This window comes from Rhinichthys klamathensis, unplaced genomic scaffold (genome assembly GCF_029890125.1).
Source record: "Rhinichthys klamathensis goyatoka isolate OS25496 unplaced genomic scaffold, OSU_Roscu_1.1 h1tg000481l_1, whole genome shotgun sequence".
NCBI lineage: Eukaryota > Metazoa > Chordata > Actinopteri > Cypriniformes > Leuciscidae > Rhinichthys > Rhinichthys klamathensis.
In genome coordinates, this window is record NW_026606968.1 from 5,001 (window position 1) to 31,587 (window position 26,587).

The window sequence follows — 26,587 nt, forward strand, 5'->3', positions numbered from 1 at the left end:
ATTTTTTTTTAAGAAAAATCAAAAGGATAAACAATGCAGATTTATGTACTTTCATTTATATGTTTCCATGTATATTTTCATATTCTGAGATGTTAATGGTTCCTCAGTTCCTCATTAACACCAGGGTCCCACGGCTCCCTGCAATCCTTCAGCGTTTGTGAATCTGAAAATAAAATCTTTCAAGGCCCTGGAAAGTTATTGGAAGTAAACACGTGTGTGTGTGTCTGTGTGTCTGTGTGTCTGTGTGTGTGTGTGTGTGTGTGTGTGTGTGTAGGGTCATCGGCAGCGCGTCGCAGTTCGAGGAGTTCGGCCGAGTGTTTCACTGCCCCAGAGGATCACCCATGAACCCCGTCAACAAGTGTGCCGTCTGGTGACCTTTGACCCTCGTGACCTCGCGACCCCGAGCTGCTCGACATCATCATCCGATCACGACGCCGTTCGATGTTTACAGCATTCCACCGGAAATCACCCTCATGTGCCATAACTCCTTCTTTTCAAATGTTTATTTTTATATTCTGATGCGGAGTGTGTTATTTGAGTCATGTTTGTACGGGCTGTTCTTGTGTTGTGTGTGTGCGTGTGTGTGTGTGTGTGTGTGAGAACAGAGACGGCGCTGTATCGTAAAGGCATGCTGGTGTTTTGATATGACGTGTTTTGTCGGAGGAGTTTCGTGTTTTTTAAGGAGAAACTGGTTGGCAAAGAGCAAAAGATGTTTGATTTTCTCAAATGGTATTTTCAATGTTCGTGAGATGCATCACGGACCCTCATCTTACAGCAGAGTGCATTCTGGGATAGCTCCAGACTTCATCTTCCCACTTACAGCAGAGTGCATTCTGGGATAGCTCCAGACTTGTTTGTGAGATCTGAACGAGAGCTCGTGTTCCTGATGTGACGTTCATGTGGTTGTGATGGAAGATGTTCTTTTTATTTCTCCCAGATCAAGCCTGGACTTCAAAATAACCCCAGATATCTGTCCAATCCAAACGAGCACTTATGCAACTGCAGCAAAGAAGTGAACATGGGTTATTATTATTATTATTATTATTATAGAACTATAATTTTGTATAAAGTTTTTGCTCATGAAAGATAAAAAGATTAACTTTGTACAGATGCATTATATGAAAGTTTAGAAAAATGTACAGGTCAAATAAAGCATGTTTCCTGTTTAAAACACACACACACACACTGACTCTCTAACTCACACACACACACACTCTCTCTCTCTCACACACACACACACACTCTCTCACTCTCACACACACACTCACTCACACACACAAACACACACACACTATCTCTCTCACACACACACACACACACACACACTCTCTCTCACTCACTCTAACTCTTACACACACACACACACACACACTCACTCACACACACACACTCACAAAATAAGACTTTGTTCCCAGATAGCACAAGTCTATTTGATGTTATATTTACATCTGGAAGACGTATTTTTAAGAGTGTTTGCTCATCTGCAAGACGTCTATAGGACGTTTCCTGTCAGATGTCAAATAGACGTTTAGAAGATGTCTTTAAGATGTAATGATTTAGAATGCATGTTAAACTGACATCTTCTAAACGTCTATTTGACATCTGACAGGAGAGGTCCTATAGACGTCTTGCAGATGAGCAAACACTCTTAAAAATACGTCTTCCAGATGTAAATATAACATCAAATAGACTTGTGCTATCTGGGTTGAATGAAAAACTGGAAAATGCTGAATTCTCCATAATCCATGTTTGGAATTAAACAAGATCATATGCAACAACTGACAGTTCGTGCTTTTAATCATTTATACAAACAAATGACGGACAGACTGAACTTGCACACTATTTACATTACGTGGTGAATTTAAATGCAGATATTGGGACTTTTATTTATTTTTCCAGTCAGTCGCTAACCAGCACGCAAGCCATAGTTCAATTCTACGATATTACCTGGTATTCTGAAATGTACTTATGCGAAACAGATCATATGAACAGTTTACTCGTACTTTTTAATGAGATGCTCAAACAGACAACAGATATATGTGAAAATACAGTCGCTTCCGGTACAGTAACTAACGCTGTATAGAATATATTTTTAATAAAAATATATTTTATACAGCGTAAGTTACTTTATAAAAAGAAACGATTAAACTAATTAAAACTATATAGACTGGTATCTTCACAGTTTTTCAAAATCAGAAATAGTGCACATGACCTTTAAATATTATTATGAACGTCTCATGACTTTTATTTACAGACCGGATGTTGTCATCGCTGACTTCACAACCTCTGTTGTGCGCGCTTGCGTTTGGTTTCCTGTTTGCACAACTAAGAAATTCACAACAAACTGAACTAGAACTCATAAAAAACTTGAATGTAATAAATTAAATATGATCTAAGATCAAACTCGCATTTTAATGGACACGAACTCGAAACCCTGCGCGAGGCGAGAAAAGGTAAAAACAACATTACAGCTTCTTTAACTTTCACACACATTCAACATGTAACTTTAGCATAACCATTTATATAGATAACGACATCTATTGAAATATACAAGTATAATGTGTAACTAAACATCATATATATATATATATAGAATCATGATATTAAAATCAAACTACCTGTAAATCATATTACACTAAAGCAGCTGATGATTATGAACTTTTGTCTCCCTCAGAACTTTCTGTTGGTGTTTCTTCCTGTTTTTCATAATTTTGTTTTGGTAAAGTTGTTATCCATGAACACACATTTTCAGGCTCACTTCCTTCTCTCTCATATTGTTTGATTGAACATTAACTAGTAATAATAAAACAGATTATTGAAACAGTATGATCATTTATTTGCACTGTATGTGTTTTTACAGTATGATCTTGTGTGTGTGTGTGTTTCTCTTTAGGAGTGTGTGTTGGCGATGTCTGACAGCCTGTCTCTGCCCTCTTATGCCGAATATCCCACAAGACGTCCCTTCATCAACACACACACACACACACTCCTGCCCTACAGCAGCAGAGCCGTGAGAGCCTTTCCTGAGAGCAGCGGTGCAGGTACACACACTCACACACACACACACTCCTGCCCTACAGCAGCAGAGCCGTGAGAGCCTTTCCTGAGAGCAGCGGTGCAGGTACACACACACACACACACACACTCCTGCCTTACAGCAGCAGAGCCGTGAGAGCCTTTCCTGAGAGCAGCGGTGCAGGTACACACACACACACACACACACACACACACACTCCTGCCTTACAGCAGCAGAGCCGTGAGAGCCTTTCCTGAGAGCAGCGGTGCAGGTACACACACACACACACTCACACACACACACACTCCTGCCCTACAGCAGCAGAGCCGTGAGAGCCTTTCCTGAGAGCAGCGGTGCAGGTACACACACACACACACACACTCACACACACACACACTCCTGCCCTACAGTAGAAGAGCCGTGAGAGCCTTTCCTGAGAGCAGCGGTGCAGGTACACACACACTCACACACACACACACACACACACACTCCTGCCCTACAGTAGAAGAGCCGTGAGAGCCTTTCCTGAGAGCAGCGGTGCAGGTACACACACACTCACACACACACACACACACACACACTCCTGCCCTACAGTAGAAGAGCCGTGAGAGCCTTTCCTGAGAGCAGCGGTGCAGGTATACACACACACACACACACACACACACACACACACACACACACACGTGCTGTCACCTGAGAGCTCACGCTCAGATACACTGATGCCCGTAGAGCGAGCGCGAGATGATCCAGTGACAGTCTGTGAATCCGCTCATGAATGATTCACACACACTCGTTCATGACAGAGGGAAACGGCCGACTGCAGAAACTCACGCTTTTATGACTGATATTTAGGGTTGGGTATCGTTTGGGTTTTATCCGATTCCAGTACCTACTCGGTATTTTTTAAACGGTTCCGGTGCTTAAACGGTTCTTAAATCGGTACTTAAGAAAATGAAACCGCACACACTTTATCAAAAAATAATACCCTTTAATTTACAGGGCCAAACTGGACACAATATTAACTTAAATCTTTAAACAATATAAATACAAGTAACATATGGTAATAGGGTTGCCACCTGTCCCGGTTTTACCGGGATTGTCCTTCTTTTTAATAACCTGTCCCGGGAAATTTATCCACTCTCCCGGGACATTGAATGTCCCGGTTTTCGAAAGGCTACGTGAATATGTATGTTCAACTTACTATTTTCTCACTTGAAATAGCCTATGCATTGTGCACAGAGTGGTCGGTGACTCTCAGGGTGTCTCTTGTGTGTAGAATGCGCTATCATTGGCTCTGGGACGGGTGTGTCATGTGACGCGACGTAGACTACGTCATCTAGCGCGTCTGTCTTGGCAGCTAGCCAGTTACTACAGGCGGCAAATTGAAGAAGTCAAGAAGATTGTACATCGTCAACATCATTTGGTAGTGTTAACATGGGTGGCGAGACGGAGGACGAAGATGACAGTGTGTCAACAAAGACTGACAGGCCAGTAAAAAAGAAAATGAAACGTTCGACATACTTCAATAATGACTGGATGAAAAATGACAATTATTCCACATGGCTAAAGCAAACACCAGGCGATCCACTATATGCTACTTGCTCCGTATGCTCAGTTAAAATTCTGGTTAAACATGAAGGCAAAACTGCTTTGGATGACCATGCTAAAACGAAGAAACATCAGAGTCGCGTTCAAGTAACCAGAAAAACAAAGGCAATTTCATCATTCATGATTTCAAAAAACTCAGAGGACAAAATTACTGTCGCCGAATTAACAGCTACCTATCACGGTGTGCGACATGGCCATAGCTACCTGTCAACTGACTGTGGGAACAAGGTCAGTGCAAAAATATTCAGTGACTCTGATATTGCAACTAAAATGTCTTGTGGCAGGACTAAAAGTGAGGCCTTAATAGAAAATGTGTTGGCACCATTTAGTCAGCAAAGATTAGCAGCAGAGTTGCAGAAAGCGCACTATTTTGCAGTATGTTCTGATGCATCCAATTCTGGGCACACAAAATTGTTTCCCTACACAGTCCAGTATTTCTGTGCATCCGAGGGTGTGAAGTATGGATTGTTAGACTTTTACGACGACTCCAACGAATCTAGTGAAGCCATATTCAAACAAATAGCGTCTATTACTGAGAACAATGGACTTTCAGTCAGCCAGATCAGTGCCTATGGTGCAGATAACGCATCAGTTAATTATGGTCGGCACAACTCAGTTTTTCAGAAACTCAGAGAAGCTAACCCACAAATTGTGAAGGGCAATTGCAAGTGTCACATCATAAACAACACTGTAAAAGCAGCTAATCGTGTCTTTAGTGCTGGAGGGTGTGACGTGGAGGCCTTTGTGCTGAAGGTGTATAGTGAATTCAGTTGTTCTGCTAAAAAAGTGGAATTGCTTAAGGACTTCTGTGAATTTACTAATACAAAATACAGGGAGATTCTGAGGCATGTCCCCACACGCTGGCTGTCTTTGCTGCCAGCGATACAGAGGATTTTAGAGTGTTGGCCAGCTTTAAAGTCTTATTTTGTATCCCTGGGAAAGGAGGACTGCCCAAGTATCATCTGGACATTTGTGTGTGGTGCAAGTGATGCAGAAAATGTAGACTGTACTGTGGCTGAATGTATCCTTGCATTCATGCACAATGTGATGCAAGAATTTGATTCATCTATTAGGGTGCTAGAGAGTGACAGTGCTACTGTGATTGACGTTTACTCTGTGATGAACAGATTGCACAGTCAGCTGATCGCAAGGCGCACAGACAAATTCTATGGCAGTAAAGCAAAACAAATACTGAGGAGCCTTTTACCCCAGCAACAGGAACAGTTCAGGAGCCTGGTGGACAGATTTTTTGAGAAGGCAGTGCTGTATCTTGAGGATAAATTTGACTTCAATGACCAGGTTCTTGCACACATTGGCTGTCTCAGCCTTCATGAAGGACAATCACTCCAATGGTCAGAGTTGGAAGTGTTAGTGGAAAAACTGGCCCTGGATGTTGAAGAAGACAAGCTGTATGGTGATGTAGTCATTCTGAATGAGGTCTTACACACCATTCCAACAGACCTTACCCCAGACAGAAAGTGGGCCTATTTTTTTAGCAAGGCAACTGAATCCACCGAGCTGTTGAAAGTAGTTGCTTTTGTTTTTTCCATACCAGTCAGTAATGCCTATGCAGAAAGAGTGTTCAGTCATATGGAGGATGTTTGGTCCGATAAAAGAAACAGACTGTCAGTTGCAATGGTGAAGTCTGAGCTTCAGGTCAGATTGAATTTCAAATTGTCATGCACTGAATTCAAGACATTCATTGAAGAACAGAAACCACTGATAGCTGCAGCAAAGGGAAACGCCAAGTATAGATGGAAGACTAGGTAAGCTTAGGCCTATCTATTTATGATTTTGTTATTCCAATGTCTGATTGAGACATACTAAATAAAAGTGGCTATAGATGTGGCTAAGGTATGGTAAATGCAAATCTAATGTCATCCCTCTACTTATTTCTTTAGCAAAGAGGGAGCAAAAGCAAGCACGAGCACCAGTATCTAAGCAATCAGGTAAGCTATAAGTTAAGTAAGATAAGTGAGAATACTTGAGATGTTTAAAATATTCACGAGTCACGACTATGCACAATCTTACTGCACAAAGGCCAATTTTGTCTTGTGGGTCTAATGTCTAATGGACATTTTGACTTGTGAGCAAAGCGGTCGATCAGGTCATCGATATGTCCAGGTTTTTTATCAGACATAGGTGGCAACCCTATATGGTAATAATAAAACCAATATAAAATAAAAATTCATATTTACATAATATCAAATGAAACAATATTGTATCAAACAATGTAATAATACTGGAGATTAATAGAGATTACTAGCAGGCAGAGGCAGAGCTGCCAACTCTCACGCATTGACCGTGAGACTCACGCAATTGACCCTTTTCACACAGAAAAATCGCGGACAAAGAGGACACGGACAGACAAGACAGAGAAGGTTACTTTTGATAGGGAACAAATCCACAGCTGTCAGATTCTGTCAATATTTTTACGAGATTCACACAATAAATAACGTTTTGGCTCTTTGAAATGTGACAGATCGCTGTAGCGCGTCAGTTCAAACGGCACGTGATACAGCAGCCTACAAATCCACTGCTTCTTTGAGTGAACCTATGAAAGAGAACATCTCTGGTTACTGGTGTAACCTATGTTCTCTCAATAGGGAACGGGACGCTGCCAAGCTCCTCGCGCTGCCGACCAGCTTCCTTTTTCGGCAGAGAAATCTGAGGAGCAGATGGCGCGCGCGCGCCAACATATGACGACGTAAGTGCGTCGATGCGGCGCCCGCGCCATCAGCCAATGAATTGGCTTGATTCTATATGGGATTCAGACTATCGGCACACCCAGAGGGCGTTCTGACACGTAATTTTACACGTGAAATGCAGCCAAACCTTGCGAGAAAGAGCGCGCTTGCGAGACAGAAGAGACTGTGCTCCAAACTGTGTAGCCAGAGCCGATCCTCCCTATACGCACACTACGCAAGCTGCGTAGGGCCCCGCAAATTACTCAAGGCCCCGCCTCCCCCTCGCGTCAAAGCGCGTCAATCAAAGTTTACAACATCGAACTATCCTTCTGGTCACGAAAAGAGAAACTGAGAGAAAAACACCATGTGAGTGAATTGCAGGAACAGCGATCAGGTAAACTTGTGTTCTCTCCTCTCCAAGTTTGATGTCAGCACAGAACAGAACAGTAAAGTTAAGTTGATGTGCATCTCTGTCTGTCTCCAGCCCGATCTCATGAAAGCGCGTATTTATACCACGAATTTAATTTCTCGTGCCATTTATACGCCAAAAATAGTTTTTGCGTGCATATGATACGCACTTTTTGGCGTGTAATATGCACGCACTCTACACCCCTAATCCTACCCAAGAGATTTACAGTGCGTAGCATATGCACGCAAAAAACATTTTTGGCGTATAAATAGCACGATAAATTAAATTCGTGGTAGGCTATAGATACACACTTTCATGATATTACGTTTGATAATACAAAGGGCAACGGTTTTTGTTTATAAACTGCAGCTCGGAAAAGATAACCGCGTCGCGCGTTAACATGAGTTCAAATGCGCGTGCACGAAATGAAACGCGCACTTTCCAGAAAAAAAAAAATCTATGGGGACCAGTTACCAGTACAATATGGGCGTTATGGCACTCCTCATTAGGCGCTCACTTTAAAACAAGACAATGATTATCAAGTCTCCAAATCAGAATAGTTACAACCCTGCAATAAAGCAAGATGGAAAGCAATCTATTGATATTGACTATTGCATTTAAAATGTTGATTGGCTGGACATACTGGTCAATATGGATGCACATCAATCAGTAAATAATAACCATTAAGTATCAATTATTGCTTTTATCATTTAAAACACAGTGACATGCAATGGCAAGCCATTTTAGCTTTTATTAATTCACAGGATGCATTTTTGATATCAATAATTAAATTTGTACTATTTAAAATGTGAATTATTGATATTAATATAAAATATGTCTATTTCTGATATCAGGAATTACATTTTCATTAGTACTAACTAAACGAGGGAGGATTGTAGTGGGAGAACTGGGGTGTCAGGTGTGACTGTGTGGCAATGGCAAATGGTTTACATGGGTCAGGTAGGAGGGCCCCTTAACAGATTTTTGCTTAGGGCCCCAGGGATGCCAGGATCGGCTCTGTGTGTAGCACACGCACGGCGGAGAGAGAGCGAGCGAGAGACCTTGTGTGTGTGTGTGTGTGTGTGTGTGTGTGTGCGCGTGTGTGCCTAATGAAGTTAGGCACCGAAATCAGGCACCGAAATTTTCGTTCTTATTCGGTCTGGTTACTACCGTTTACGTCGGAACCGGTTCCCTATTGGCACCGAGTTTCGGTACCCAACCCTACTGATATTTTACACCAGATAGTGATGATTATGCTCTCATGAACACATATTCACACATGTCTTATTCCATATTCCAGTTTTGTGCAACTTTGGATGGAAACATAGTTCGTAATAGTCTTTTAATTTATTTTTACATCATTTCATACATAAATAAATTGATTTATATGAATTTATAATGTATCTCAATGACAGTAAAACCCATTTCTGTGGCGATGCTGAGAGGATTCTGCAGGTTCTGGTGAACAGCTCCGCCTGCTGGACACTCACGGGCTTTTCCTGAGCGATTTATAGAAGAGGAATCATCTTAACGAGATGTAGACGTGTCTGAAGTGTTGTACGTGTGTTTGCAGCGATTATTTCAGCGCTGAAGAACCTGCAGGAGAAGATCCGTCGCCTGGAGCTGGAGCGACGACAACACACACACTCTTCAGAGCGACGACAACATACACACTCCCCGGAGCGACGAGAACACACACACTCCCCGGAGCGACGAGAACACACACACTCTTCAGAGCGACGAGAACACACACACTCCCCGGAGCGACGAGAACACACACACTCTTCAGAGCGACGAGAACACACACACTCTTCAGAGCGACGAGAACACACACACTCCCCGGAGAGACCCGACACCGGTGCGACTAAAGCACACACCAGTCTGACTCGTATTATTCAGGAGATCAGTGATGATAGTGTGTGTGTGTGTGTGTGTGTGTAGACCTGCGCACTCAGCTGTCTGCGGCCGAGACCCGATGCTCGCGGTTGGAGAGACAGTTGGAGCTCATGAGGAAGAGCGTACGACACACAGAGTCAGACAGAACCGCTGTGCTGCAACAACAGGTGAGACACACTCAGTCTCACACACACACACACACACACACACACACACACACACACACACACACACACACACACACACTCACTCACTTACTCACTGATTCACTCACTCACTTACTCACTGATTCACTCACTCACACACTCACTCACACACTCACTCACTGATCCACTCACACACTCACTCACACACTCACTCAATGACTCACTCACTCACTGATTCACTCACACACTCACTCACTCACTCACTCACTCACTCACTCACTGATTCACTCACACACTCACTGACTCACTCACTCACTCACTCACTCACTCACTCACACACTCACTCACACACTCACTCACTGACTCACTCACTGACTCACTCACTGACTCACTCACTCACTCACACACTCACTCACTCACTCACTCACTCACACACTCACTCACTCACTCACTCACTCACTCACTCACTCACTGACTCACTCACTGACTCACACACTGACTCACTCACTCACTCACACACTCACTCACTCACACTCACACACTCACTCACACACTCACTCACTCACTGACTCACTGACTCACTCACTCACACTCACACACTCACACACACACTCACACACTCACTCACTCACTGACTCACTCACTCACACACTCACTCACTCACTCACTCACTCACTCACTCACTGACTCACTCACTCACTCACTCACACACTCACTCACTCACACACTCACTCACTCACTCACTCACTGACTCACTCACTGACTCACTCACTCACTCACTCACTCACTCACTCACTGACTCACACACTGACTCACACACTCACTCACTCACTCACTCACTCACTCACTCACTCACTCACTCACTCACTGACTCACTCACTGACTCACACACTGACTCACTCACTCACTCACTCACTCACTCACTCACTCACTGACTCACTCACTGACTCACACACTGACTCACTCACTCACTGAATCACTCACTCACCTGTCCCACTTAAGCAGGTGTGTAGAGACAGACTCATTCATCCTCCTGTGTGTGTGTCAGGTGTCTCTGGAGCGTGTGTGTGCTGTGGATCAGTTGTGTAAGCTGGATGTTCTGGAACAGGAGTATCACCGACTGACTGAGACTCAGAGCGTCACTGAGAGGAAGATCCGAACGCTGGAGAGGAAACTGCAGGAAGAGGAACATCAGAGGAAACTGGTGCAGGAGAGAGCAGCTCAGGTGTGTGTGAGTGAGTGAGTGTGTGTGTGTGAGTGAGTGAGTGAGTGAGTGAGTCAGTGAGTCAGTGAGTGAGTGAGTGAGTGAGTGACTGAGTGTGTGAGTGAGTGAGTGAGTCAGTGTTTGAGTGAGTGAGTGAGTCAGTGAGTGAGTGTTTGAGTCAGTGTTTGAGTGAGTCAGTGAGTGAGTGATTCAGTGAGTGAGTGAGTCAGTGTTTGAGTGAGTGAGTGTGAGTCAGTGTTTGAGTCAGTGTTTGAGTCAGTGTTTGAGTCAGTGTTTGAGTCAGTGTTTGAGTCAGTGTTTGAGTCAGTGAGTGAGTCAGTGAGTGAGTCAGTGAGTGAGTCAGTGAGTGAGTCAGTGAGTGAGTCAGTGAGTGAGTCAGTGAGTGAGTCAGTGAGTGAGTCAGTGAGTGAGTCAGTGAGTCAGTGAGTGAGTCAGTGAGTGAGTCAGTGAGTGAGTCAGTGAGTGAGTCAGTGAGTGAGTCAGTGAGTGAGTCAGTGAGTGAGTCAGTGTTTGAGTCAGTGTTTGAGTCAGTGTTTGAGTCAGTGTTTGAGTCAGTGTTTGAGTCAGTGTTTGAGTCAGTGAGTGAGTCAGTGAGTGAGTCAGTGAGTGAGTCAGTGAGTCAGTGAGTGAGTCAGTGAGTGAGTCAGTGAGTGAGTGAGTGAGTGAGTCAGTGAGTGAGTCAGTGAGTGAGTCAGTGAGTGAGTCAGTGAGTGAGTCAGTGAGTGAGTCAGTGAGTGAGTGTGTCAGTGAGTGTGTCAGTGAGTGAGTCAGTGAGTGAGTCAGTGAGTGAGTCAGTGAGTGAGTCAGTGAGTGAGTCAGTGAGTGAGTCAGTGAGTGAGTCAGTGAGTGAGTCAGTGAGTGAGTGAGTCAGTGAGTGAGTCAGTGAGTGAGTCAGTGAGTGAGTGAGTCAGTGAGTGAGTCAGTGAGTGAGTCAGTGAGTGAGTCAGTGAGTGAGTCAGTGAGTGAGTCAGTGAGTGAGTCAGTCAGTGAGTGAGTCAGTGAGTGAGTCAGTGAGTGAGTCAGTGAGTGAGTCAGTGAGTGAGTCAGTGAGTGAGTGAGTCAGTGAGTGAGTCAGTGAGTCAGTGAGTGAGTGAGTGAGTGAGTGAGTCAGTGAGTGAGTGAGTCAGTGAGTGAGTGAGTCAGTGAGTGAGTGAGTCAGTGAGTGAGTGAGTCAGTGAGTGAGTGAGTCAGTGAGTGAGTGAGTCAGTGAGTGAGTGAGTCAGTGAGTGAGTGAGTCAGTGAGTGAGTGAGTCAGTGAGTGAGTGAGTCAGTGAGTGAGTGATTCAGTGAGTGAGTGAGTCAGTGAGTGAGTCAGTGAGTGAGTCAGTGAGTGAGTCAGTGAGTGAGTCAGTGAGTGAGTCAGTGAGTGAGTCAGTGAGTGAGTCAGTGAGTCAGTCAGTGAGTGAGTGAGTCAGTGAGTGAGTCAGTGTGTGGGTGTGTGTGTGTTAATCATGTCCTCTTCTCTGTTGTCAGCTACAGACGGGTCTTGAAGTCAATCGTCTGCTCATTCAGTCTGTTTCTCCTCGTCCTCATAAACCGAGCCGGATCAAACAGAAGAAAAGCTCCTCAACGGTAAACGAGTGCAGGATCAGATTCTCTCCTGTTACAACAAACACTCAGAGCTGATGAAGTCCAAGCGACATTGCAACACTGTCATCCTGACTAATCAGAGACGTAACTGAAGTTAAAGCCGTGCTTTCCTCCAGCTTTACAGTGTTATTCCTATCCATGTTCCGAAGGTTATTACAGAGCGGTTTGATGATGTATAATGTGTGTGTGTGTGTGTGTGTGTTTCTGCAGAGAGAGCCGTCCGTCCCGCAGCCGCATTACAGACTCAGTCTGGGAGACGTGCCGTTCGTGACCGGGACGGTAAACACACACTCTCTCGCTTTTCAGTTTAATAGTGAGAGAGAGAGAGAGAGAGAGAGAGTGAGAGTGAGAGTGAGAGTGAGAGTGAGAGTGAGAGAGTGTGTGTGAGAGAGAGATAGAGAGAGAGAGAGAGAGTGTGTGTGAGAGAGTGTGTGAGTGTGAGAGAGAGTGTGTGTGTGAGAGAGAGAGAGAGAGATAGAGAGAGAGAGAGAGTGTGTGTGAGAGAGTGTGTGAGTGTGAGAGAGAGTGTGTGTGTGAGGGAGAGAGAGAGAGAGAGATAGAGTGTGTGTGTGTGAGAGAGAGTGTGTGTGTGAGAGAGAGAGAGAGAATGTGTGTGTGTGTGAGAGAGAGAGAGTGTCACTTATGAGTTTTTAATGATAATTTCTGACACAGTTTGAAGTTATTTTATTTATTGAAGTTATTTCTGAAGTTAGTAATGATTGATGTTTAATCCGCGTCTCTGTTCAGTCGACGAGCTCGAGTCACTCGGTGCGAGCGAACGTGCAGCGGGTCCTTCATCTCATGAAGCATCATCATCCTCAGCTGTGTAACGAGCGTGTGCTGGGACACGCCCCCTCCTCCAGTGGCCCCGCCCCCTCCCCCACTGGCTCCGCCTCCTGCAGGGAAGAGCTGTCGGAGCTGCTGCTGGCGCTTCAGGACGAGTTCAGACTCATGAGCTGGTGAGGATTATGGTCATTAAAATAACAATACAAATATTACATTGAAATAAAATAAATGTTAACTGAAAAACTGTTTATTTTTTAGAAATTTTTTTAATTGTCTTTTAGTTGAACTAAAACTGAAATAATTTTAATAAAAAATGTAGTATCAAATAACTAAATTAAAACTGAATAAACATATTAGGTTCAAACAAACAAATAAAAACTAATGAACTTTGGACTAGTGTTATTATCGTTAACTAAAAGTAAATCTAATTCAAATTATATAAAATATAAAAAGAATCTTATTTCCAGTTAGTTGACAAGACAACATTTCAAATTTTCGTTTAGTTTAGCCTGAAAGTACTGAAATTACTAAGACTGGAATAAAAAATTAAAAATTTACACTGGTTATTTAGAATTAAATAAATAGCTAAACTAATAAAATTTAAAAAATCATATTTGGTTTCAAACAAATAAACAACAAAACATTTATAAACAGACAAAAACACAAAACAACAAAAATTTAAATGGAAAATATAACAATAAAATTTAATTCATAATATTTATAAATACTATAATAATTAATAAACTGACAAAAACACAACAAAATGTATATATTAATAAATACTATATAGTATTTTTTCTGTCATTTTTCACTCACACATATGCCGTTCTTAAAGGGATGTTTCGGAGTAAATAAAGTCCCGATGTACTTACAAACTCTCCAATGCCTCATTCTACGAGCACAGAACCGGTGCACTGCTGTAGAAGAGTGGAACCATTACTGGACCCGTCAGCGCCTGCACTGAGCCGCTGGGCTCTCTCTGAACAAGCCCTAACTCTAATAGTGTTGGACCGAGGGGAAAGGCTCTGGGGGCGTTCGGCTCGAAGTCATGGTGCACGGGATTACTCCGAACATCCCTGAACTGCTGTATTGTTTTATTGTGTGTTTCCAGCTTGAGTTCATTCAGCGCTTCGAACGAGCGAATCACTTTGTGAATCAATTGGTTCATAGTTAAAGAGCTGGTGACCACGATCAGTCAAGCTCTAACAGAGACATTAAAGTATCAAAAGAGCAGTTAATCTCGACCTCGTGAAGGCTATGCTCATGAGAAGACGACAGCGTGATGATGTGTGTGTGTGTGTGTGTGTGTGTGTGTGTGTGTGTGTGTGTGTGTGTGTGTGTGTGTGTGTGTGTGTGTGTGTCAGCGAGCAGCAGGAGTTGTGCACACAGATCCAGTCCTGCGCTTCGGATCGACTCCGGCAGAACATGGAGCGAGAGATGGAGACGCTCGTGAAGAGAATGGAGAATAAAGGAGAGCAGATCGCTCAAGTCAGGCGCCATCAAGCTCAGGTTATCTCAATAATATTTCTATTTTTGTAATTTAATTTTTGCCATGAAAATAGCCATAGATACCCACCAATCCATCCCCCCACCCATCCACCCATCCACCCATCATCCACCCATCAATATCCACACATCCACCCATCATCCACCCACCCACCCATCCATCTGTTCTTAAATGTTGTAGGTTTGATGTTGAGATGATTGTGTGTGTGTCAGATGGAGCGGCTGAGGAAGCGCAGTGGTAAACAGACCCCCGGTGGAGGATCGGTGTCGGTGCGGGTGAGACCCGGCGAGCGGATCAGAGAGAGTCTGAGTCTACTGAAGGACATGCGCTCGCTGCAGAGCTCGCTGCGCTGGGACCACTGACGCCAGCGGGTTTAGCGGAACACTCGGGTCCATGGCTCTAAACATGCCCGGGTCAAAGGTCACCACTAAAACATATGCCCGGGTCAAAGGTCGCCACTAAAACATGCCCGCGTCAAAGGTCGCCACTAAAACATGCCCGGGACAAAGGTCGCCACTAAAACATGCCCGGGTCAAAGGTCGCCACTAAAACATGCTCGGGTCAAAGGTCGGTAAAGGTTAGAATTTTTTTTTCACAACAATTTTTTCCATTTTTGCTACAATATTTTTTTTTTTACTACAATTTTTTGCGTTTTTATTTTTCACGCCAATTTGTTTTTTTTTTTTTTTCACGACACATTTTGTACTGTACGATATTACAGTGTAAATGATTTAATAAATCATTTAATTGGGCATAAAGTACAAAAAATATTCAAATTTAAAAAATATATTTTTTTACATTTATGTAACTTTTTTTCATAATTAATATTTGTGAAATATATATATATATATATATATATATATATAACATTACATTTTTAATATTTGTAAAAAAAGAAAATCCATTTCATAATTTGCATAAAATGTATTAAATTGTCATTTAAAAAATAATGTCACGATGCAGAGAATCTCCATGTTCCTAGTTTTAATTATGTAGAATATAATTTATTTTAACCGTGTGGTTTTTTTTTTTTTTGGTCATGTGACCTGTACAGAAATCGTATAGAATCGGTTCACATCAGTGATTAAGATTCAAATGAATGAAGATAAACTCTGTTTTCATTGGTATGTGTCACTTTTATCACATGAAGATGTTTTATTATGGGTTGAGAAATGTTTCTAATGAACTTCAGCTTCTACCTCAGACATTACCCAGAATTTCTGTGCAGCTCCTGAAAGACTGAATGTTTACTTGTTTTTCATGTTTAAAATTAATATTCCCGACATTCCAAGAACCAGTTTTTGTTTGGTGTAATGTGGCCTGATAACACTTTACGATCAGGTTTCATTAGTTAACATGAAACAAGCAATACTTTCACTGTATTTATTAACATTTCTATGATCAACATCTGTTAACATTAAAGCTCTATGAACGAACATGAACATTGATTAACTAACATAAACAATGGTTAATAAATGCAAATGTGAAATAATAAATATTCCTTGTTTGTTTAATGCATTAACTAGAGACCTTTTTGTAACGTGTCACCTTTGACTTTTATTATATTCATTTAGTGTTTTTTCACGATAGTGAAGGTGAGATGTGACCAGCTAAATGAATATTACAGATTTGTTTAAAAACATGTCATTTTATTTGAATTGAGCAGCAATTAAAGTTACAGTGTGTGTGTGAGCGTGTGTGTGTGTTCATACGCTGGTGCTCAGAATGACATAAAATGTTTGAAATATTTATTTTTACAGCACTGAATAAAAATCGCATGAATAACGTTTGTTTGACTGCTACACCAACGGAGTATTTGAATAAATTTATTTAAATGAAAAGTATAGTTATTTATATTTTCATTCATAATCCTCAACTTCATCTACGCAAAAGACACAATCAACTTGTACGATATCTACACGTGTGTCTCCATACAGACCTTCACAAAATACCGTTCAATACTAAATTACTCTAGAAAACACTCAAACTGGAGACTTATTAATAATATTTCAGTAACACTTTACAATAAGGTCTCATTTGTTGACATTAATGCTTTAGTTTACAACATCTGTTAATTACTGAAGAGGATTCGGTCCAAGCAATAATAATAATAAAAAAAAACTATCTCGAGATTAAAATCATTGTAATCGGCGTGATGACTCCAATCTTCCACCAGACGGAACTGGACTAATATTCTGAATGTTCTGATCCAATCTGACCTCTGACCTGTAATGCTGCCTGGATCATAATCACACATTGTTCACTGAGCGACTGAGTCTGGGTTCTCCCAAGGTTTATTTCTCCATTCTTTCACTGATGGAGTTTTGATTCCTTGCCACTGTTGCCTTGGCTTTTGGCTTGCTTACTTGCTTAAATGCATTTAATATTCAACAATATTATTGATCTGCCTTACTTAAGGTGGACGTTGATGCAGTTTTCTTCTAGAAACAAACTTTGTTGTATTATTTTCATGTTATCACTGTGAAGCTGCTTTGAAACAATCCGTATTGTAATAAGCGCTATATAAATAAAGGTGACTTGACTTAACTATAATGCAGGATTGAACTTTTTAAATTTTGAGAAAAAGACAGTTGAAATAAAAAGTTGAGAAACTCATACTTGTGTCAATAGTCGTTGTGTTTTGAGAAAAAAAAAGTCAAAATAAAATGTTGATAATGAATTAAATTTTGAGAATAAAGCCGTTAAATTTAGAGAAAAAAAAGGTCAAAAATAAAATGTTGAGAATAAACTCATTAAACTTTGTCAATAAAGATCGTTGTGTTTCGAGAGAAAAATCGTCAAATTTCGAGGAAAAAGTAAAAATAAAAAGTTGAGAATAAACTCATTAAACTTTGTCAATAGTCATTGTGTTTCGAGAAAGAAAATCGTCAATTTTCGAGGAAAAAGGCCAAAATAAAAAGTTGAGAATAAACTCAAACTTTGTCAATAAAGTCGTTGTGTTTCTGAGAAAAAACTCGTCCAACAATTTTGAGAAATTTTGAGAATAAACATTAAATTTTAAGAAAAATGTTGTTTCGAGAAAAAAGTAAAAATAAAAAGTTGAGAATAAACTCAAACCTTGTCAATAAAGTCATTGTTTCGAGAAAAAAACTTTAAATTTCGAGAAAAAAGTACAAATAAAAAGTTTAGAATAAACTCAAACTTTATCAATAAAGTCATTGTTTTGAGAAAAAAAACTCTTTAAATTTAGAGAAAAAACGTTAATAAACTCTGATTTTTCAGACTTCTGGTTGACAGCAGCCTGAGAGACTCGCTCCGTCTAAAATTTTAGTAATTTCCTAACAAAACCAGCATAAAACTCGGCGATTCTTAACAAATTCGACATGTTGACAACTAGAGGCAGAGGACAATCTAAACAGGACTCAGCTAAGGAAAAAGGCAAAAACTTAAAGCAGCTAACTCTGCTACAAGCGCAGAGTGTGCAATCAGATTCTAGTATGCGTGACTCCGAGTCAAAAATACTGGCTGAGCTCGAAAAAATGAGGAAAGACAACCAAGATGGGCACACTCAGACCCAACTATCTTTAACACGGCTGGAAACGTCCTTCGCTGAACTGAAAGGAGAACTTACTGAGCTGCAAAAGAGAACCACAGAGGCGGAGGACCGTATTAGTGCAAATGAAGACACGACTAGGCGTCATGAGCGGGCCCTTCGTTACTTACTGCACCGAGAAATGGATTTGAATGCACGATGTGAAGATATGCAAAATCGTCTAAGGCGAAACAATCTGAGAATTTATAAAGTGGCTGAAGGGAGCGAGGGAAGAGATGTTAAACTTTTTGTACACGATTTGCTTAAATCTGTTCTTCGACTTCCTCCCGAACTTAACATCGTCATTGAAAGGGCACACAGAGCGCTCACTGCCAAGCCCAAGAACCCTGAAGCAGCCCCTCGTTCGCTTGTAGTTAGGATTTTGGACTTCTCAGTAAAATAAAGCATTCTAAGACAGGCCTGGGAGCAGAAAAAAAGTCATGCACGAAGGAAAACAGATCTACTTTGATCACGACTTCTCTCCCGATTTGCAGAAGAAAAGGGCGCTGGTGCGTGAGGCAGTAAAGCAGCTAAAGGTGAAGAACATTAGGGCAAAGTGTGTTTTCCCTGCACAGCTGAGAGATTTTATGGAGGATGGCGTGAAGACCTACCCGACATTGACAGACGCGGTGCTGGTACTTGAGGAGTTGGGGGTGCACGCCCGAGTAGATGAGAGGGAGCCACTGGAGACGGAGCTGTACCGAGACGGGTGGAATACAGCGGGAAGGAGAGTCAACGGAGGTCCTGCGACACTCGCCTACGCCGAAATTAAAGCCTTTTTCAACGCCGATAACTAGTTTATACCTTCGCCGAGTTCAGCTATCTAACTAAACCAGTATAGTTAGGAGAAGAAAAGTGAAGATTTCCAATATGGACGAGACGCGAGATCCACTAAGTGGAGGACCACCTATCCACATCAAAGTCGCAAACGAAACGCTCTGGGAGCGACAGCGATGCCGCACACGGCGTGTTTTTTCCCCGCGGAGGACCAGTCACCAACCTCCATCCAAGTTTCACCGGGGACTGGGTCATTCAGGTTCGAGAACTAGTCAAAAGATTTACATTTGATCCAGTCGGGTTACTAATATCTGAGTTACTTTTTCTAATAAGTAACGCAAGTTACTTTGTTTTCCCCTTTATTGACAGACTGCTCTTCTGTCCTAATGTTGAGACAAATCGAAGTGCAGAGGCGTTGTGTGTAAACATGATGGTTATTATTATAGTTCTAGATTAAATGTAAGCGTGGATTTACACTTGCACAAAAAAGATTCAATATTCCTCAAAATGAATAAAATCAGTGAAATGCAGAATCAGAACATTATGCAAACCTCCAATACCTAAATATGTTAAATAAAACATAAATTTTTATGCATTTAATCTTTATTGACCAAAGTACTTGCTTCTGACCTCAGTTAAACAATAAGCAAAAATGACTATAGATTTTTTTATATGTTTTTATTGGTAAAGTAAGTGTTACATTTGTTTCTCCTGCATCCTCTTCTTCTGTTACCCAGAACAGCAGCAGCTGAAAGGTTTGTTTGAGCGGCGCCCTCTACTGAACACTACTGTACTCAACTGTACAGGAGTAAATCTGCATTTCCTTCAGTCTGAGGCTTATTATTTCACTTTTGGTGTGAAAGGGTCTTTACATTTGGCCAAAAATTTATCTTTTTTGGTACAAAAAAACAAGCCCAGCCCAGGTGGAAAAAAAGTAACGCAAAAGTAACGTAACACATTACTTTTCTAAAAAAGTAACTAAGTAACGCAATAAGTTACTTTTTAAGGGAGTAATGCAATATTGTAACGCATTACTTTTCAAAGTAATTTCCCCCAACACTGCTTATAATGTTAAAGGCCGCTTAGGTAGTCCAATTAAAAGGAAAAAAGTGCTGAATCATTTGAAAAAACTTAAATGTACCATAGCAATGCTACAGGAAACGCATCTCTCAGATAAGGAGCATATGAAGCTGAGAAGAGAGTGGGTAGACCAGCAATATAGCTCCTCACATTAAAGTGGGAGGAAAAGAGGAGTTGCTATTCTTTTTAACAAGTCAGTGTATTTTTGCCATGAGAAAACTTTCAGTGACAAGGAGGGGAGATTTCTGATGGTGATTGGATGTATAGGGGGCATTAAAATGACTTTAGTAAATTTATATGCTCCAAATGAGGACTGTCCTATTTTCTTTAAAAATATTGCATCATTGATAGCAGACAAAGCTGAAGGGATTATTCTTATAGGGGGAGATTTTAACTGTGTTCTGAGAGCATCGGTAGATAGGCTCCCTGCTGACTTTGGTCCAAGGACCAGGAAGTCTTTAACTCTCTGTGCACTAATGGATGAGTTGGGTTTGATAGATGTTTGGCGTTGCCTAATTCCCAAGGAAAAAGATTTCACTTTTTTCTCAAATGTTCACTGTAGTCACTCAAGATTAGATATGTTTTTGATGACTGGTGTAGATTCCTATAGAGTGACCCAGTCTAATATTGAAGCAATTACCATCTCAGATCATGCTCCAGTCTCTTTGACGTTAAAGCTGAGTCCAAATAATAATTTTAAGTACTGGAGAGCAAATGTATCTATTCTAAATAACGAAGTGATTCAACAACAAATTAGGAAAGTGTTATTAGAGTATATTCAATTTAATGACAATGAGACCGTAAGTCCATCAGTATTATGGAAGGGAGCCAAATGTGTCCTGAGAGGAAACATTATTGCGATCTCATCCAGATTAAAAAGAGAGAGGCTTGCAGAACAATTAGGATTGGAAAACAAAATTAGACAATCAGAGAAAGAATACCAAACACTACAAAAAAATGACATACTTAATATGTTGAAAGAAAATAGGAAGAAACTAAATGACTTATTAACTTATGAAGCAGAGGGGCAGCTTCGATTCACAAATCAAAAGTATTATGAGTTTGGTAACAGGGCAAGCAGACTGTTTGCATTTCAGCTGCGAAAAGCACAATCAAGCAGAGTTGTCCATAGTATTAGGTGTCCAAATTCTGGGGAAATGCTATCACAACCCAAGGATGTGGCAAAGGCGTTTGCCACTTACTACCAAGAATTGTACAAGGAAGAGAGCTGTCAAAATAAGGGGGAAAAAAACAGAGAACTTTTTCAACTCAACATGTCTTACCAAATTGACTGAGGAGGAAGCCGATCTATTGACACGCCCAATTACAAGAGAGGAAATAAAAAACAGCATTTTAAAACTTAAAAATAACAAATCTCCAGGAGTGGATGGCCTCCCAGGTGAATATTATAAAATATTTGAAAAAGAGCTTACGCCTCTTTTAGATAAAGTTTATAATTATGCACTTTCAGAGGGGGATCCTCCTCAGTCATGGTCCGAAGCGATTATTAGTGTCATTTATAAAGATGGTAAAGACCCTACTCTGTGCACGTCTTATCGCCCCATTAGCCTCCTCTGTGTTGATTTAAAGATACTTACTGCCATCATTGCAAACAGAATACAAAAATATAAAATATATATATATGTAAATATAGCTGCGAGCAGCGATGACGGGTCCAAGTCGGTGGCACCGCAACTCTGGTGCCTTTAGTTACCTAAAGGCACCAGGGTGGTGGTGCCGCCGGCTTAGGCCCTTTCATCGCTGCTCGCAGCTATATTTACATATATATATATTTATATATATATATATATATATATAATTTGGGACAAGTAATATTCTCTGTGTCTTGTAACTTAAAAAATATATTATTATATATATCATTATATATATCATTATATATATACACACACACTTTAAAAAAAAATATATATATATATGTGTGTGTGTGTGTACTTTTTTTTTTTTTAAGTGACAAGACATAGAGAATATTACCTGTCTTATCTAGGACAATTAGAACAATGAAGGGAAAAAAACTAAGGCATCACTGAAATTAGAGAATTATTCGGATTTTATGATACAATTAAAATATTCCACAACAAATCTTTAAAATTGAATGATATTCAGAACAGAAAAATAATTAAAAAAAATACTATAAACATGGCAAAATGAAATAATTTAAAGTTAAAGTGAAAGTAAGCGGTGAGCCTACGTCAGTCTCTCATTAGAATGAAAATGATTAAACATTTGCAACTGTAGGTAGAACTAACACTTCCACTTTTGTCAAAACGATTTTTTAAAGTGACACACTTCCTGCTGCAGGTTCGTGGCGCTATAACTGTGGCTTACAATAGTCACATATATGAGGTTATTTAAATTAATATGAATTTCTTGGCATTGGATGTCATAGGTCATTATGTTTTGTAGCACTAAAATGTGTAAATCCAGAAGCACAGTATTTATTTGGAGGTTTTTGTACAGGTTTATTAATGAAATGTATTTTATGCCTATGTGTTCCTATGATATGCAATGGAAGTCAATTTTAATGTTTAACATGGGTGAATTCGCAACACACAGCATATGATATAATATTTTAAGATCAATCATCATTATGGTAAATACATCATTACAATTGAAGAAAGTAAATGTATTAAGTTAGTTTGTAGTAGCTAATATAACAAGCAAGTACACTGTGGGGAGTCGAACCCCACCCAAGTGGTTAACCTGGAGTACCATTACCAGTGTATTTTTGCTTTTTGTTATTATTTTGGCTATAAGGAAAAGCAAAAACTTGATTAGCAACAGCATAGTGTAGGCATGTTGATTTAGGTACGTTAGCATGAGATTAAGGGAAACAAAGTATTTTATGTGAATTTTAGTGGCAACGTCTAAATGTATTACGACACTTTTTGAAATCACAATATGGCAATAACAGTAATGTATGCTTGTATTGATTTTGTATACAGTATATTTACAGATATGTTATTTCAAATGTAATATAACTATAAATGTGTATGTTATTGTATTTGTGTTGTACAAAGCTTTTAATATTTAATCAGTAAGCTATAACAAAGTTTGGGTATCGACATGGTTATTTATGCTGTGTTATAGTGAAGTTTGAAGTTGATTTACATATAAAGTAAAACTATAGATATAGTTGTTATTCACATGCTGTTGCAATGCAAGAAAAACAAAACCTTTTTTGTTAAATATCTGTTAATAAATAAAAAAATTGTTTAGAAATAAATAGTACATACTTTTTTTAGTTTTGTAGAATATTTTTTTAATAATTTAATTAATATGTTAATGTTAAAGCTTGATAGCTACACATAAATATATATAATTAAATTAAGAAGAGCATATAGGTATAATGGTTCAATAACATATGAGTGTAATTAAGTACGTTCATTAATAGTTCACTAATATGAACTGTGTGTTTGTGTAAATCTAATACTGGGTGGTTTGTTCAGCACACTCACCCAGCGTATAGTAGCACACTCAGTATTGCACATAGGAATAAAATACCCAAACACCACAATTAATTACGCACATTAACAAAACACAGAGCAGAACTGTGTGTTTGTGTAAATCTAATACTGGGTGGTTTGTTCAGCCCACTCACCCAGCGTATAGTAGCACACTCAATATTGCACATAGGAATAAAATACCCAAACACTGCAATTAATTACGCACATTAACCCTCTGGGGTCTGAGGTGTTTTCAGGGTCCTTGAGATGTTTTGGCATGCTCTGACATTTCTGCTTTTTTCAGTTGCTTATAAACATATTAATGGCACAGGTTAGATTACACTCTATATAGCACACACAGGGCTACCATAATATGTGAACAACATGTTAATACATGTTTGTATTGTTGAGAGAATATTGTTTATGCGTGGTTATTGAAAAAACTAAAAAATAAAGTTTCTAATATAAGGCCACAAATAACATACTAAATATCTGTCCACAAGACTTTTGACTAGTGGATGTTGTCGCCTAGAGTTTTTGCTTAGAATTGATCTGAAAATCATTCTGCCTAATCATTCACATAAAACAATAGATTGTTTTAAATTGTGAAAAACATTTTTTTGTTTGCAAAGGCAATATGCGGATGGGCGGAACGGCCCAACCCCCTCATGAATAATTAGGCAGTTCTCACCTGAGCAGACTGCATACTAATGAGCCTTTCATTCAGTGGTGTCACACAAGAAAGAATGCAAGGACAATATATATATATAAATAAATAAATATGTATACACACACACACACACACATATATATATATATATATATATATATATATATATATATACTACCGTTCAAAAGTTTGGGGTCAGTGAGAATTTTATTTTTATTTTTTGGAGGAAAGAAATCAATACTTTTATTTATCAAGGAATAATTAATTTGATCGAAAGTGACAGTAAAGACATTTATAATGTTACAAAAGATTCTAACCCTAACCCTATTAATCAAATAATCCAAAAAAAAAAAAAAAAAAAAAAACTGTACAACTGACAGACCAACAACTGTTTCAACATTGATAATAATAATAAATGTTTCTTGAGCATCAAATCCTCATATTATACTGATTTGTGAAGGATCATTTGACACTGAAGACACTGACACTGGTGATGCTGAAAATTCAGCTTTGATCACAGGAATAAATTACACTTTACTGTATATTCACACAGAAAACAGCTGATTTACACTGGAATAATATTTAATACTATAACTGATTTTTGTTGTATTTTTAATCAAATAAGCGCAGCCATGGTTAGCAGAAGAGAATTCTTTTAAAAGTATTTAAAATCGTACCGACCCCAAACTTTTGAACGGTAGTGTGTATATATATACAAACAATCAAAATATAAATGAAAGCCAAAAGCACATTTTTAGTCACACCTTTTAGCCATCCACATACCATTTTTAGCCATCCACCGCGGTCAAAATAAACCAGTCGCATTTCAAAGTCGTTCGCGAAACGACCGCCAGGTGGCGCAAAGGGACATTTAGCAAAACTTAAGTGGGGCTAATGTCTGTAGCCTAAGGATGAAATACTACAAGTTATGGTAATTTCCAAATAAGCCTACAACAAACATTTATAGCCTACTCCGTAATTGTTGGTCATACAGATAAGATATAATCTTTTAAAACTGTAAAAGGCTAAAGTATAGGCCTACACTCACAGGCTAAATGAAAAAATCGCTCATGTGAGAAACAGACGTTTGGGTATTTCTCAGTGAGTAAATTCATAGCCGAGCGGTAGAACTTAGGGTTCATCATCAAGATGACACGGGTTCAAATCCCGCACAAACAAGGTCTGCTGTATATTTTATATTTATCTAGATTTGTCTAGCTCTAAAACTCTGTTACACCATACAGTTTTTTTTGCTTATATTTATAAAATACAATTATCATGCATTTCCATTTTACACTAAGGAAAAAAATAGTATCCAACAGAACGACTTTGCATCTGTATAATAATAGGCTACCAATCGTAATTTCAAAAGCAGTTATGTAAAAAAATTAATTATATATAGCCTATATATATATATATATATATATATACTATATATATACTATATATATTTTTTTTTTCAGGGCTGCCAACTCTCACGCAATTGACCCAAATCTCACGCTCTCACGCCACACCCCCGATTTCTCACGCTGAAGTGTCAACCCGGTCGGTCAAATTCCTAAAAGATATAGTTTATCTATAGATCTACCTGTTGAGCCACTCGTGATCGACTAGTTATACCGCAAATTAGTTAAAATATCCCGTAATCTATCTAGAGCGAGCGTGCATGCGAGACAGATATTGTGCTCCAAACCATGCGCGCGCATGGCAGAGAGGTCTGTTCCCTATAACCTAGAGTTTTTAAAAACATGGTTTTAAGTAAAGTGTGATTTGCCAGGGGGGACTAGGATTTCCTTCTGGTCTAAACATCCCTGCTTCTGCTGAATTATTTTAATCCCCCCCGTAATTTTTTGGTCATACAGATAAGAGTAGGCTTACATCGTTCAAAACTGTAAACTTGTATTCATATAGGCTAACGACAAAAACAGTATAGGCCTACAGAGGATCTACTCAAACATGCAATGTAAGCGCTTCCCAATGAGAAAATGACAAGACAAGGGTGAAAATCTCGCTCTATGTAGGCTAAATCGCCCTGAATTAAAATGTAAAAACAAATCAAATAATGTATTTGTCGAAATGTTGCGATATTGTTTCATTTAAGTTCATAATTATTCTATAAATGTTATTTAATTTAGCAGCATTACCACGAAGCACCGTGTTTCGATATTTATTT

The 26,587-nt window shown here is 39.7% G+C and overlaps 2 protein-coding genes across 6 annotated transcripts in view; both read left to right on the plus strand.

Moving 5' to 3' along the window:
• LOC130072177 (endothelin-converting enzyme-like 1) overlaps positions 1-551 on the plus strand; it is a gene marked incomplete at its 5' end in the record, with an annotated part of 3,342 nt that extends 2,791 nt beyond the window's left edge. Inside the window, one exon of the mRNA XM_056237142.1 lies at positions 275-551. Within this exon, the coding sequence (XP_056093117.1) occupies positions 275-374 (100 nt within the window). The remainder of the gene's footprint in view (positions 1-274) is intronic.
• A 1,713-nt stretch (positions 552-2,264) lies between these two features.
• cep57 (centrosomal protein 57) lies at positions 2,265-15,449 on the plus strand. Of its 5 annotated transcripts, none has more exons than XR_008804089.1 (12): positions 2,266-2,453; positions 2,894-3,041; positions 9,294-9,427; positions 9,536-9,578; positions 9,662-9,783; positions 10,811-10,987; positions 12,461-12,559; positions 12,788-12,856; positions 13,325-13,536; positions 14,728-14,872; positions 15,083-15,290; positions 15,322-15,449. XR_008804089.1 is itself a non-coding variant. In XM_056237198.1 (11 exons), the coding sequence occupies exons 1-11, from the start codon at positions 2,415-2,417 to the stop codon at positions 15,230-15,232; spliced, it is 1,332 nt and encodes a 443-aa protein (XP_056093173.1). In that variant the 5' UTR covers positions 2,265-2,414; the 3' UTR covers positions 15,233-15,449. The 5 variants fall into 5 exon arrangements, 2 of the variants coding, with proteins under 2 accessions (XP_056093173.1, XP_056093172.1); XR_008804090.1 differs by having other exon boundaries at positions 15,351-15,449; XR_008804091.1 differs by having other exon boundaries at positions 15,380-15,413.
• Positions 15,450-26,587: the final 11,138 nt, after the last annotated feature.